General features: G+C 41.8%; 1 protein-coding gene across 1 annotated transcript; it reads left to right on the top strand.

Annotated features, from left to right (window-relative positions):
- Positions 1 to 129: 129 nt before the first annotated feature.
- LOC134406666 (vomeronasal type-2 receptor 26-like) lies at positions 130 to 7,968 on the top strand. The gene is made up of 4 exons (XM_063138183.1): positions 130 to 291; positions 4,294 to 4,521; positions 4,788 to 4,914; positions 7,058 to 7,968. The coding sequence occupies exons 1-4, from the start codon at positions 130 to 132 to the stop codon at positions 7,966 to 7,968; spliced, it is 1,428 nt and encodes a 475-aa protein (XP_062994253.1).
- The last annotated feature ends 6,074 nt before the right edge of the window (positions 7,969 to 14,042 follow it).

The following is a 14,042-nucleotide window of genomic DNA, read 5'->3' on the forward strand; positions in this document are numbered from 1 at the left end:
GCGACGACTAAGTACTATCAGCACATTCTAGCCTTGGCCTTTGCGGTAAATGAAATCAATGAAAATCCCAGGCTCTTACCAAATGTCTCTCTGGGATTTCACATCTATGACAGCTACTGTGATGCAAGGATGACCTATCAAGCCATCCTGAAATTGCTGACCATACAAAAGAGAACTGTCCCCAACTACAAGTGTGGTACACAGAAGAAGATGCTGGCTGTAATTGGAGGTCTTCATTCTGAAACTTCCATCCAGATGGCCTCCATCTTGGGCATCTACCTGATCCCACAGGTAGGGTGTATGAATAGGGCATGGGTGTCACATGTGACAATAGTTTCCAGGAGTTATTGGTTGTTTTAGAGGACAGGAGATACACAGAGGCATCTACACCAAGCAGGGTATTCAACTATGAAAGCAGTATGAAAGCGATACATAAAAGGCAGGTGCAACGCCACTGCTTTATAGCAGTATTGAAGTGCACTGCAGGATCAACATTACTGCTTTATAGTGGTACTGTAGTGCACTGACAACTGTTGGGGTCCATGACGCATTTACACCAAGCAGGATATAACAACATGAAAGCATTATATGGTATGTGTCAGTGCACTTCAGTATCACTATAAAGCAGTAGTGTGGCTCCTGCCTTTTATATACCACTTTCATAATGGCATATCCTCCTTGGTGTAGATGAGCCCTCAAAGATGCAGAAACATAGGGGCTCCTGGGTGTCAAGGAACAAATCAAGGTCAAGCAAAGAACTTCTGATGGTTCACTTGTATGGGTGAAGAATGGAAGTGTTGGCGGAAAGGATATACTTAGATTTGTAAAGGGCTTATTATTTGTGGAAGGAAGAAGAAAGATGTGGGTGAGGTGCATTTTCAGTGAAGGTCTTCTGAATAATTGCCTGCACCTGTAGGAGAGAATGCAACACACCTTTAAGACTTCATTTAAGTTTGTATTTAATAAAACACAGTTCTTGCCTCCAAATCCACCAATACCTTTAGCAAAAGCCATTTGCAAGACATCATTTTCAACATGGAGTGCTTGTAATATTGATGGCCTTCATAAATTAAAATCTGGATTTTATGTAAGAAGACTTTAGGGAGTAATTGATACAAGTTAATAAATGCTCCATTCAAAGTTCTAAATGCAATCCATGCGTTTTATATAGCTCAGCCATGGCTCAACTTCATCCATGATAAACAATAGGAGTCAGTTCCCTTCGCTCTACCGGATGATCCCAAATGAAGCGCATCAATACACCGGAATTATCCAGTTACTTCTGCATTTCAGATGGACATGGGTTGGAGGCCTTGCGGTGGATGATGATTACGGGGAGAAATTTATACAGTCGATGTTGCCGAGGCTTTCTGAGAATGGCATTTGTTTTGCCTTCCTGGAAAGAACACCCAGAGTTACCTTCATTGCTGGTGTATTTGAATTTATAGACAAGCTGAGGAAGATATCTTCAATTCTCATCAAAAGCAAGGCCAATGTAGTAGTCATCTATGGAGAAATCCAGTCCATCTTTGGACTGCAACTGATGCTAGAGGAAAACTGGTTCAACACAATGATCCCTATAGACAAAGTGTGGATTTCAACAGCTCAGTGGGATCTGGCATCCACCACATTTCATAAGATCTTTGACATTCAACCCTTTCATGGCACCTTGTCCTTCACACTTCACACAAATGAAGTGTTGGGGTTCCAGAAGTTTGTCAATCAGAGAAATCCTTACTCAACTACAGGTGATGGTTTTATCAGGGATTTCTGGGAACAAGCTTTTGGGTGTGTATTTCCACAATCTCATGTGGACAAGAAAAACAATGAAACATGCACTGGGGAAGAAAAACTGGAGACTCTTCCTGGGCCTTTTTTTGAAATGGCCATGACCAGCCACAGCTACAGTATCTACAATGCTGTCTATGCTGTGGCACATGCTTTGCACATTTTGTGCTTTGTTGGAGCCAAAGGTAGAACAATGGCAGGTGGAGATAAACTGGAGGTTCACCATGTTCAGCCATGGAAGGTAAGTCCTCTTCACAGACACATCTCTATAATCCTGAGAAGGGTGGTCTAAGAGATAGTCACATTTATTGATGGAGCAGCAGCTCCATTCAGGTGAAAAATGCTTCTAGTCAGATTCTGGACAACCATCTGTCTCAAGAGGCAGCTGGACAACCATCTGTCTGAAGAGGCAGCTGGACAACCATCTGTCAGTGATGCTTTAGGGTGGATTCCTGCATTGAGCAGGGGGTTGGACTCGATGGCCTTGTAGGCCCCTTCCAACTCTGCTATTCTATTATTCTATGATTCTATGCTCCAGTGTCACCTTCCTAATAGTCTTTCCCTACCACTAAAGATGAAATAGAAGCTCTGAAGGTAGTTCTACAAGGTAATGCCCCAGTTTATTTCATCTGAATAGAGATGGGTGAGAATTTTGTCCCAGTTCAGTTTTGATCATAATTATCCAAAGTTTGCTAAGTTTTCAGTATTCAGGACAAAAAGGACTTGAGATTTATTTATTTTTTAAAAAATTAATGTGGGAGAAAGTGAAATGGCCAAATTTGTCCATCCATGCCCAAGGCTTTGAGTTTTTTGCTCTTCAAAGTCTGGCTTTAAATCCCTATGTAATCAGTTATGGGTTTGCTTTATTAGGATTGCCACCTCTTTTTTTTTATGACAAGCATCTCAGCTTTAACACCTCCTGTATATAGCAGGCATGTACATCATAGTCCAACAGGGACTAGTTTGGTTGGTGCAGATGAGAAAGAATTTCATTTTAGTTCATTTTTTATAAGAATCTACCAAAATTTGCAAAGTTCTTCATATTTGGGAGAGAAAGAACTCAATGTTTTAATGGTGAATGTGAGAGAAAGTGAAACTGTCAGGTTCATGAATCCTTACATCTGAAGTATAATCCTGTCAGTGAGCTGTTAGAAGCCCCCTTCCAAGGACAGAGAAGGTTATTAGATACCGTATTTCTTCGATTGTAAGACGCCATCGATTGTAAGACGCACACTAATTTCAGTACCACCAACAGAAAAAAAAAACCTAAGACACACCCGCAATTCTAAGACGCACCCCATTTTTAGAGATGTTTATAAGGGGGGAAAAGTGTGTCTTAGAATCGAAGAAACAGGATAGATCACCTTTCAACTGCACCTAGGGATGTTTGGAAAATATTGTAAATTCAAACAAAGGAAGGGAGTAGTTGAATGATTTAATATATACAGAGTGCCCAACGCACACAACTATACATTCAAGGATGGACAGTGATTATTAACCTTGTTTATTCACAGTTATGATGGTTATAACTGATGCATCCACCTTCATGGCAAAATGACACGGTCATCGACGCCAAACTGCTGGTTGCCTAACAAAACCGTACATGAAAATTACTCCTCATACAATCATATCCACATTTTTTATAATAAATAATTTCTAATGCATGATGTACATAAACCGAAACCACATTCACAATGTGGTGAGGGCGGAGAACATTGCGGCCGCCATTTTGAATGATTTTTTTTTTTACCAAAACAGAGTGCAGGAGTGCTCCAGAGCAAATGTGAGTACTTAAAAACAACAACAACAACACCTCTCCCTCTCCCCAGCACACCTCTGATGGGAACGGAGCCCACAGTATAGAGCAGCCATGACAATTTAGGCCGCTCTATACTTGGGGCTCTCACCCGATGGAGGACTTGGGTGCTGCATTAACCCTTTTGTGGTTAAGGAAAATTTAACCACAAAAGGGTTAATGGTGTTGTCTGCACCCGTTTTGCATGTGGTTAGCATAACCACAGCTGTCCATGGTTATGTTAACCACAAAACCCAAAGTGTTTTCTGAAATGGGCCAGTGAAAGCTGTATTAAAGTGGTATATAAAAGGCAGGATCTACACTACTGCTTTATAGTGGTGCTGAAGTGCATTGACAATTGTTGGGCCCCATGACACATGTACACCAAGCAGGATATAACACTATGAAAGTGGTATGAAAGCGGTAATATGGTATGCGTCTTATCAGCCCCAACTGTTGTCAGTGAACTTCAACACTACTATAAAGCAGTAGTGTGTCTTCTGCCTTTTATATACTGCTTTCATAGTGGAATATCCTGCTTCGTGTAGATGAGCCCTGTGTGACATTTATAACATGGCTTTGTTTATCCTTGAGGAAAAGTACATTGACTTTTAAGGACAGGAATTGGGAAAGCTCAGCTTGAAGCTGCCAATACGCAGGTCACCACTTGCTTCCTTGTGTAAAATCTGCCCTTTTCTTTTTCAATCTAGCTCCACCATTTTCTGAAGAGCATCTCCTTTAACAACACCGTGGGGGACAATGTCTTTTTCAGTAAGAACAGAGAGTTAGTTTCTGGCTTTGATATTATAAATTGGGTCACTTTCCCAAACAGATCCTTCCACAGAGTCAAAGTCGGAAGGCTGGATCCACTGGCCTCTCCAGGCAAAAGGTTCACCATTCATGCAGAGAAGATCGCGTGGCACAGCAAGTTCAACCAGGTCAGATCTGTCATTTTCATAGCCTAAAAATGAATGGAGAATCCTCAATTCCACTTATCCCACATCATTATCCCACAACTGACACAACTGTTTTCTAAAAGTTTAATAGCAACCGGTGTGTGTGTGTGTGTGTGTGTGTGTGTGTGAGAGAGAGAGAGAGAGAGAGAGAGAGAAAGATTGGGAATGTGATTGGGAATGAAAACGCCCTCCCTGCCTCATTTTCTATGTACCCTATGCTAAGACTCACCCCTCTTCTTTATGGTAAGATGCTCCCCCCTTCTGTGTGTACAGACCACTGCAGTCCTGGTTTCAGCAGAAAAATGCAAGAGGGGAAGCCGTTTTGCTGCTACGATTGTGTTCCATGTCCAGAAGGGAAGATTTCTGACCAGAAAGGTAGGGCACTAATTACTCAGTCCCATGTATCAACAGAGTTGTTGTCAAAAATAGTTTGAAATGACAGATGAAGCACCCAAGCTATGGCATTGTGATGGCATCAAGTCCATGAAGGATGTCACAATGAAGTAGCAGGATAGGTAGAGCTTATTTCACTGACAAAATCCACCCTGGCTGTATGTGACATACTTTTAACTTTTGAATATTATTATGCCTAGTCTTTCATACACCCCCCCCCGAATATACACACACAATATCTATCTATCTATCTATCTATCTATCTATCTATCTATCTATCTATCTATCTATCTATCCATGGCACAAGAATGTGTCAATTTTAGATCAAGTTTAGATATATCCAGTTTTTGCTTGATTGAGACACCTTTTCTTTTACTTTAATTTCCTCCTTAACATATCTTGTGACTTGTCTTCATATTTATTTTATAAGACATTTGGGCAGGCATGCATGTTTTATTTTATTATTTTATTGGTACACCGGTTAGCAATTTTAGAAGATTAACAACTACTATTACTATTATTTATTTATTAAGAATATTCATATCTTATCTTTCAAGTACAACAATGAACCACTCAAGGTGACTGAAAAATTTGGGGGGCTAACCACAACACTTCAATGCTTTTATATGGTATCTTTCTTCCAAAGAGTTCAGTGTGGCATACTTTATAACCCCTTTTCTCTCACACAACAACCCTGTTAAGGTCGGTAGACAGTGTGAGATTGATAGTTGGTGACTGCCCCAAGGCCACTCACTGAACTTCATGCTCCAACAAGGATTTAAAGAAACCTGGGTTGGTTTTGCCTAGGTCCATGAGTCAAGTCTCTATACCTCATGGGCACTCCGGCCATAGATGGGCCACGGTGGATATGGGATTGGGACAAGATGAACGTTGTCTCTGGAGAGGCCACCAGTGAGGGAGGAAGCAGCAGCCAGGCACCTTTCCACCGTGCCTGGGTCCAGCTCCAGCTGACAGCCCCATCCCTCCTGTTGTCAACTGTCACTGCAGAGGCCACCAGTGAGGGAGGAAGCAGCAGCCAGGCACCTCTCCACCGTGCCTAGGTCCAGCTCCAGCTGAGAGCCCCCTCCCTCCTGCTACCAACTGTCTCTGCAGAGGTCACCAGTGAGGGAGGAAGCAGCAGCCGGGCACCTCTCCACCGTGCCTGGGTCCAGCTCCAGCTGAGAGCCCCCTCCCTCCTGCTACCAACTGTCTCTGCAGAGGCCACCAGTGAGGGAGGAAGCAGCAGCCGGGCACCTCTCCACCGTGCCTGGGTCCAGCTCCAGCTGAGAGCCCCCCCTCCCTCCTGCTACCAACTGTCTCTGCAGAGGTCACCAGTGAGGGAGGAAGCAGCAGCCAGGCACCTCTCCACCGTGCCTGGGTCCAGCTCCAGCTGAGAGCCCCCTCCCTCCTGCTGTCACCTGTAACTGCTGAACTTTCCAACTAAGATTGTAGTGCCTGAATTTGCTTTCCTTTTCCCCCTCCTCCTCCTCCCTCCCAATCCCCTTTCCTTTTGTGTCATGTCTTTTAGATTGTAAGCCTGTGGGCAGGGACTGTCAAGAAATACTTTTGTAAGCCGCCATGAGAGCCTTTTTTGGCTGAATGGCGGCATAAAAATCCTTAAATAAATAAATATAAATAAATAAACGTTTAGTTGCCTATACCTCCTCATAAAGGAATCAATGCTGGTGCCAAATTAGGATTGTAATTTGCTTGAAACTGATGACAACACATTGGAAATGTCACCTCCCGTCAGTTGCTTGAGATGGTATGGAAGCTACTTTGGTCAAAGTTGTAAGGGAGGTTGATGCTACACATGTCTTCAGTGTAGGTCCACAGTTACGGTTCTTGGGCATCCTGCAAACTGCAGGTGCAGACCACACAGTATGCTGCGATGTATGCCCTTTCTCTGTGTGTGTTTGGTTGGTAGTTTTTCCATTGAAATAAACGTAACATAGAAACCTCACAAATATTTTAATACGGCCAATTTTAAATGCACAGCATCAAAATGATCTTTCGGGGTGGCACATTTCTTTGACAATATATATATATATATATATATATATATATATATATATATATAATCTTAACGTGTTCAGGATGCTTTGATTGTTCCTTTTCCTTTCAGATATGGGTTATTGTGACCAGTGCCCTGAAGATCAGTACCCAAATCAAGATCACACCCAATGCATCCCAAAAAGCCTGAGCTTCTTGTCTTATGAGGAACCTTTGGGGGCTATTTTTACCACGTTTGCCCTGCTCTTTGCTCTGATGACATCCCTGGTGCTAGGAATCTTCATTAAGCACCAGGACACACCCATAGTCAAAGCCAACAACCGAAGCCTCACCTACACTCTTCTCATCTCCCTTCTGCTCTGCTTCCTCTCCTCCTTGCTATTCATTGGCCAGCCCAAGAAAGTGACCTGCTTTCTCCAACCAATGGCTTTTAGTGTTGTGTTCTCTGTGGCTCTTTCCTGTATGTTGGCAAAAACCATCACTGTAGCTTTAGCTTTCATAGCCATCAAGCCCGGAACCAAAATGCGAAAATGGGTAGGAAAAAAATTATCAAATGCTCTTGTACTCACCTGCTCCCTTATTCAAGCATGTATTTGCAGCATGTGGCTGGGGACATCTCCCCCATTCCCGGATTTCAATTTACACTCAGTCCCTGGAGAAATATTCATAGAATGTAAGAAAGGGTCCTTCACCATGTTTTATTGTGTACTGGGTTACATGGGTTTTCTGGCCATTGTGAGCTTTAGTGTAGCTTTCCTAAGCAGGAACCTGCCTGACAGTTTCAATGAAGCCAAATTGATCACCTTCAGCATGTTGGTTTTTTGCAGTGTCTGGATATCCTTTATTGCCACCTACCTGAGCACCAGGGGCAAATACACGGTAGCCGTGGAGAACTTCTCTATCCTGGCCTCCAGCGGTGGTTTGTTGACCTGTTTCTTTTCTCCAAAATGTTTCATTATTTTAATAAGGCCTGATCTCAACACCAAAGTGCAGCTTATAAGAAAAAAAGATACCGGAGTCTAGACATCTGTATTTGGATCCAGGATCTGCCTCCTATAGATGAAAGATCTCCACTCACAGAAGTTGTCTCCACCCAGTTCTGGGAATCTCCTGTTCACACCACAGTTCATCCCATTCAGCAGGGTTCCCAGACCATCGATGTGTGGCATTATCAGGTAGCTTGAAGGGCTGTTGTTGGGATAAGGAGACAGGGAAGTCTTTTCCCCACAACACTATATCTGGATGCAACCAGTGGAATTTCTGGATTAATTCTCCTTGTGTGTTCTGTACTTAAACCAGTGCAGGTTTTTTTTTAGATGAACAATGTCTGAAAATGAGGAATAAAGTATCTATGCATCATCTGTCATTTCTCATGTATCATTCAACGGAATGTGAATTCTATCTTCAGCTTTCAAAACGCATATCCCAGTATTGGAGTGAAGGAGGTGGACTATATGGACAGGATAGAGGGACCAATTTTGAGACAGAGGAAATGGGTGGACGGTTGAGGAGAGGAGGAAGACTTGAGCTGTTAATGTCATGCTGCTCTCAAATTTGATGAACACACAACTATTTTGGAAAAAAAGATAATACTTTCATAACTCTTAATTACTGGTCTTCAGAAATAAACTGTATTTTTAAAGTTGGGAGTTTCTAGTACCAAGGGGAGTGTGCAGCATGATACGCGGTAAATTGAAAGTGAGTTTAAAAATGTGGGCTGCAGGTTTTAAAAATTGGCTATGAATACTGCAATTTCATGTGACAATGGGTTTCTAGTAGACATAGTTAGACTGAAGGTATCAATCTCCAGACATTCTGGGAAATGTAGATCAACCACAGAAGTCTGGTTTCTGTAGTTGAATATGTAAATATGACCCTTCAGACTTTGGAGCAGGGATGAGGAGCAGGTGTTCTCCAGATGTAGGACTGAAAATCCATCATCTCTAGCCATCATAGTCAATGTTGAGGATGATAGAAACTGCAGTCCAATGACATCTGGTGGGCCACACATTCCCCATCCCTGCCTTAGACTGAGATTTTGTTCTGACGTAATAGCAACTACTCAGATAGGGTTGGTTGCAGACTGTGGCCTCATCTAAACCAAGCAGGATATAGCATTATGAAATCGGTATGAAAGCAGTACATGATACGTGTCATTGGGCCCCAACAGTTGCCAGTGAACTTCAATACCGCTATAAAGTAGTAGTGTGGCTCCTGCCTTTTATATACTGCTTTCATACCTCTTTCATAGTGCAATATCCTGCTTAGTGTAGATGAGGCCTTAGTTAGGGTGACCATATGAAAAGGAGGACTGGGCTCCTGTATCTTTAACAGTTGCATAGAAAAGGGAATTTCAGCAGGTGTCATTTGTATATATGGGGAACCTGGTGAAATTTCCTCTTCATCACAACTGTTAAAGCTGAAGGTGCCCTGCCCTCTTTTAAATCTGGTCACTCTAGTATAACTCCTGCAGCTTTTACTGTTGTGATGAAGAGGAAATTTCACCAGGTTCTCCTTATATACAAATGACACCTGCTGAAATTCCCTTTTCTATGCAACTGTTAAAGATACAAGAGCCCTGTCCTCCTTTTCATATGGTCAGCCTACCTTAGTCATACTTAGAGTAGGCCCATTTCAATAGAACTTCAGTTAATCAATTGTAGTCCCATTGTTTTCAATGGATCCACTCTAAATATAACTAAATCTGGACTCACTCTATAGTCTACTAGTGCCTCTCCAATTCACAAGAACTTCATTAGCCATATCCAGTACCAGGGACCAATAACATCAAGCAAACAACTTGTGGTCTCTCTCCTCACCATCATCTTGTGGCACATAAGAAGCTTATTGTATAAGCTTTCATGGACTAAAGTCCATGTCATCATATGTATGAAATGTTAACCTCAATTGGCAGGTACATTCACAAAGGAGATTAAAAATGGTTTCTCTTTTCCTACTTTTTCCATTTGATCATACTAACAAGGAACTCAAGTGGTGACTATATTATAACAAGCCCCTATTATTTCAACAGTTCTGTTCAAAGTAGGACTAACAGTGGATAGAAATCAGAATTCCTTATGTTTGCCAATTTATGCACAGAAGTAGAAAGGCTCTTAACGACAATTTCAGGCATATATGAGTCACCCTAAATAGCGATTTCATGTGAGAATGTCACAGGTAGGTTCTGAACCACTCATACACTTGCGACATCTCTTCTGAACTTGGCTTCCAACTGTGGCAAATGCGTATCTGGGAATCCCAGCTGAGAAAGGGCAACTGAAGAAATGGAATGCAGTGAAGAAGCAACAGAGATGAGGAAATGTTAAACACTCCTTTCCTAAAGCTTTTAAAACTTGATGTTGTGCAGACTTCTACTGTTACTTTCTACTGTTAGTTTTACCCTACCCTGTGCCTGCTTACCCTACCCTGTACCTGTTTGCATTCTCTTCCCCTCCTTATTGTTTTACTATGATTTTATTAGATTGTAAGCCTATGCGGCAGGGTCTTGCTATTTACTGTTTTACTCTGTACAGCACCATGTACACTGATGGTGCTATATAAATAAATAATAATAATAATAATAATAATAATAATAATAATAATAAATAGCAATTTTTTCCTCTGCTTTTTGTAAGTTCAGAAGAACCAGAGTTTCCCAGATGTGAGTCATCTGCTAAGTTTACTTGCTTTAAGGTGGATTGATGCTTTAATGTGGATAGATGCTTTAAGTGGATTCCTGCATTGAGCAGGGGGTTGGACTTGATGGCCTTATCGGCCCCTTCCAACTCTACTATTCTATGATTCTATTTCAGAAAATTGCTATACCTCTTTCCCCCTTTTTTTTAAATCCCAAAGTTGTTCACAAGATAAAATCATGATAAAATACCGTAAAACCAATCAATAAAACATCAACATAGCCTGGTGGTGGTGGTGGCGGCAATGCTAATTGACGGGGAGACACCCAGGCAAACAAACGTACCTTTTATTGTTGGTGGAAACATTCCACAGGATTAGCCCACCTGATCTCAATGGGGAGATCATACCATATGGTGAACAACACAGTAGAGAACATTTAGTTTCAGTATAGAAATTGTATAAACAGCAGTCTAAATAGCAAAATTGAGTAAGATCAGTATGTTCTCTCCTCATTGGGCTTCTTTGAGGGTTTTAAAAATAGTCCCCCCCTCCCCGAAGGGTTCTTTTTTTCCTACTTCTGCAGATTTCGGTGTTCCCTCAAGCATACTGATAACTCTTACATTTTTCAGTAGTGCTGCTTTGCCTATATTAGGGTGACCATATGAAAAGGAGGACAGGGCTCCTGTATCTTTAACAGTTGTATTGAAAAGTGAATTTTTGTATCTATGAAGAACCTGGTGAAATTTCCTCTTCATCACAACAGTTAAAGCTGCAGGTGCCCTGCCCTCTTTTAAATCTGGTCAATATTTCATAGTGCAATATCCTGCTTGGTGTAGATGTGTCATGGTCCCCAACAATTGCCGGTACACTTCAGTACCACTATGAAGCAGTAGTGTGGCTCCTGCCTTTTATATACCGCTTTCATGCTGCTTTGATAGTGGAATATTGTGCTTGGTGTAGATGAGCCCAATGTGTGTATGGGCGTGTAATAATGCTTCCTCTTGTGAGCTCTCACAGTGCTGAGCCAATGAGAGGACAGGCACAGAATGTGGGGAAAGCGGTTGAAGAAAAGTCAGTCCATGATAGTTAGAGGAGGAGGAGGAGGAGGAAGAGAAGCTGAGGAGGAACTGCTGGAAAGACACCAGAGGGAGACACAAAGAGAAAGAGAGAGAGAGAGAGAGAGAGAGAGAGAGAGAGAGAGAGAGAAGCAAGAGATGAAAACTGATAGAGAAGACACCTGAAAGAAGAGGAAAAGTTGACATGAAGCAGCAGAATTGATAGACTGGAAGAAACTTGGATTTGTTTCTTTTTTAACTTTAATTTGTATTGATTTTTAAAAAAACAAAAACGTTTTCAACCCCACATCAAATCAGGTATACAATGTATGAAAATAATACATAAAAACTAATTGTTAAAGAGATAGAGAATAAGAAAAGGGGGGACAGTTTCTCTCAGCTAAGGAATTCACCTTTCAAGGCAGAAGAGTCAAATTAGTAAAGCAATATAATTTGGTAATTATTAGGTGAAGTGACAGGTAGATCTATACCAAGCAGAATATAACTCTTTGAAAGCATTTTGAAAATAGTATATGGAATGTGTCATAGGCTACAACAGTTGCCAGGGCTCTTCAGTACTGTTATAAAGCAGTACTATACATCCTGCCATTGAGGGATGTTTTATGTGTAGAATATAAAAGGACTTAGATACTAAAGAATGCTTCTGATTTTACCTTTTACTGTGGGCTTTGTTGGGATATTTCAGTCCCCTCCCCACCGTGTTTGTTTTTTTAAGGGAGTTCAACAGACTGGATGAATTGTACTGATGGTAGGACTACATTGTGGCAGGGCTTCTTTGCTGAGTTGGGATTGTTCAAGTTGGGGTTCCAAGAACAATTAGGAGAGGAAATGGAAGCTGAGGGAGAAAAGGAGTTAGATATCTTTGTGTGTCCTGGTTTTATTATTTTCCTTGGCTTTGGAAGATCGTGAATTGTTACTGTTACTTGATAAGATAATACAAAACATTGTTATTTGTCCAGTGTGGCTTAGTGGAAGTCAGTGCCCATGTGAACTGGATCTAACAGTTTATACAGAAGCAAAACAGTTGCCCTGGTATTCTTGGGGGTACAGGGTAACAGAAGAGAAATATCTTAAGTAGTGGCCACAGGTTGTTAATTCCAGCATTAGACCTCTCACTTCATAGGGTGAAGCATCATAGAGTTAGTCGCACAGTAGGCTACTCTGTGCAGTTGGCTTGACGTTGACCTGGTTCACACGATCACCACAGCCCACATTCTGACAGCCATTTTGAATATTCCATCCCCGGCTGAAGGGTTTGCCATTGTTTGTAATGTCATCCCAAACCCAGACTGCGTGGCTTGTTTGACTGGGGGACACAACCCTCAAATAAACCATAGTTGTAGGATTGTTGTTAGCCATCCCAGTAAGAAAGGATGTATGGGGAAAGATCAGTGATCATGTGTAAAAGAGGACTCCTTGTCTAAACGTCAGCCCCAGAGATGCTGCCTTGGCTGTCAAATCTGGTGCCCAGTTGGAAATCTTAAAGGCCTTTGTGTGTTCCATTTCTAAAGCTGTTTATACTAAGGAAGAGCAGAGGTCTGAGAAGGCAGTGGACCACAATTAAATTCACTGTGGGTCAGTGTTATTTGGAGAGTCCCAGAGTTCTGAGGATTCCAAGTAATCCACTGTGCATTTAGTCCCAGAGCCACCTGTGAGTATCACAAAGAAAAGCAGCTCTCTTTAGAAGGGGGAAGAAAGTGGGAGAAATGGAATTTCACAGGCCCATTCATCACTTTGGCCTGCTGAATGGAGATCCGGCTGGGTTAGAACATGATGTGGCGGTAACCTTTTTTGTTTTGTTTTCTGTACAGCTCCCTTTCTGAATGGGTGATGTATTTATCTGTTTCTGGTAGGCAGAGTAGGTTGTTTCTTACAGCTTTGAGACATGCTGTCTTCTTATTTCCTTCTGCCTGCCTTTTAATCTTCTGATGCAGTTAAAATGGAATTGCCTTGGCTTTCACTCCATTCAATCTTATTGACTGCTTTGAGAATAAAAAAAGATTTTACATCCATGTCATTTGCTAAACTGAATAAAGAAATATTGAACATATGTGTTTTAGAACACTCCTAGCATCATTATCTCTGAGGTAAGAGTTGGTAGAGGACAGTGGCCTCATCGACACCAAGCAGGATATTGCACTATGAAAGTGATACAAAAGTGGTATATAAAAGGTAGGAGCCACACTACTGCTTTATAGCGGTATTGAAGTGCACTGACAACTGTTGGGGCCCATTGACACATATACCACTTTCATACCACTATATCCTGCTTGGTGTGGCTCCTGCCTTTTATATACCGCTTTCGTAGTGCAATATCCTGCATGGTGTAGAAGAGCCCAGAAGCTAAGCAAGAATTAGCTTCTGGGTAGTCAGACACTGTGACCT

This window comes from Elgaria multicarinata, chromosome 11, assembly GCF_023053635.1.
Source record: "Elgaria multicarinata webbii isolate HBS135686 ecotype San Diego chromosome 11, rElgMul1.1.pri, whole genome shotgun sequence".
Classification (NCBI taxonomy): Eukaryota; Metazoa; Chordata; class Lepidosauria; order Squamata; family Anguidae; genus Elgaria; species Elgaria multicarinata.

Coding starts and splice junctions, on each gene's coding strand:
- LOC134406666 (XM_063138183.1), top strand. CDS start 130: ATGACCTATCAAGCCATCCTGAAATTGCTGACCATACAAAAGAGAACT. Junction 4,522..4,787: donor GGCACAGCAAGTTCAACCAG/GTCAGATCTGTC, acceptor CTTTATGGTAAG/ATGCTCCCCCCTTCTGTGTG. Junction 4,915..7,057: donor GAAGATTTCTGACCAGAAAG/GTAGGGCACTAA, acceptor TTTTCCTTTCAG/ATATGGGTTATTGTGACCAG.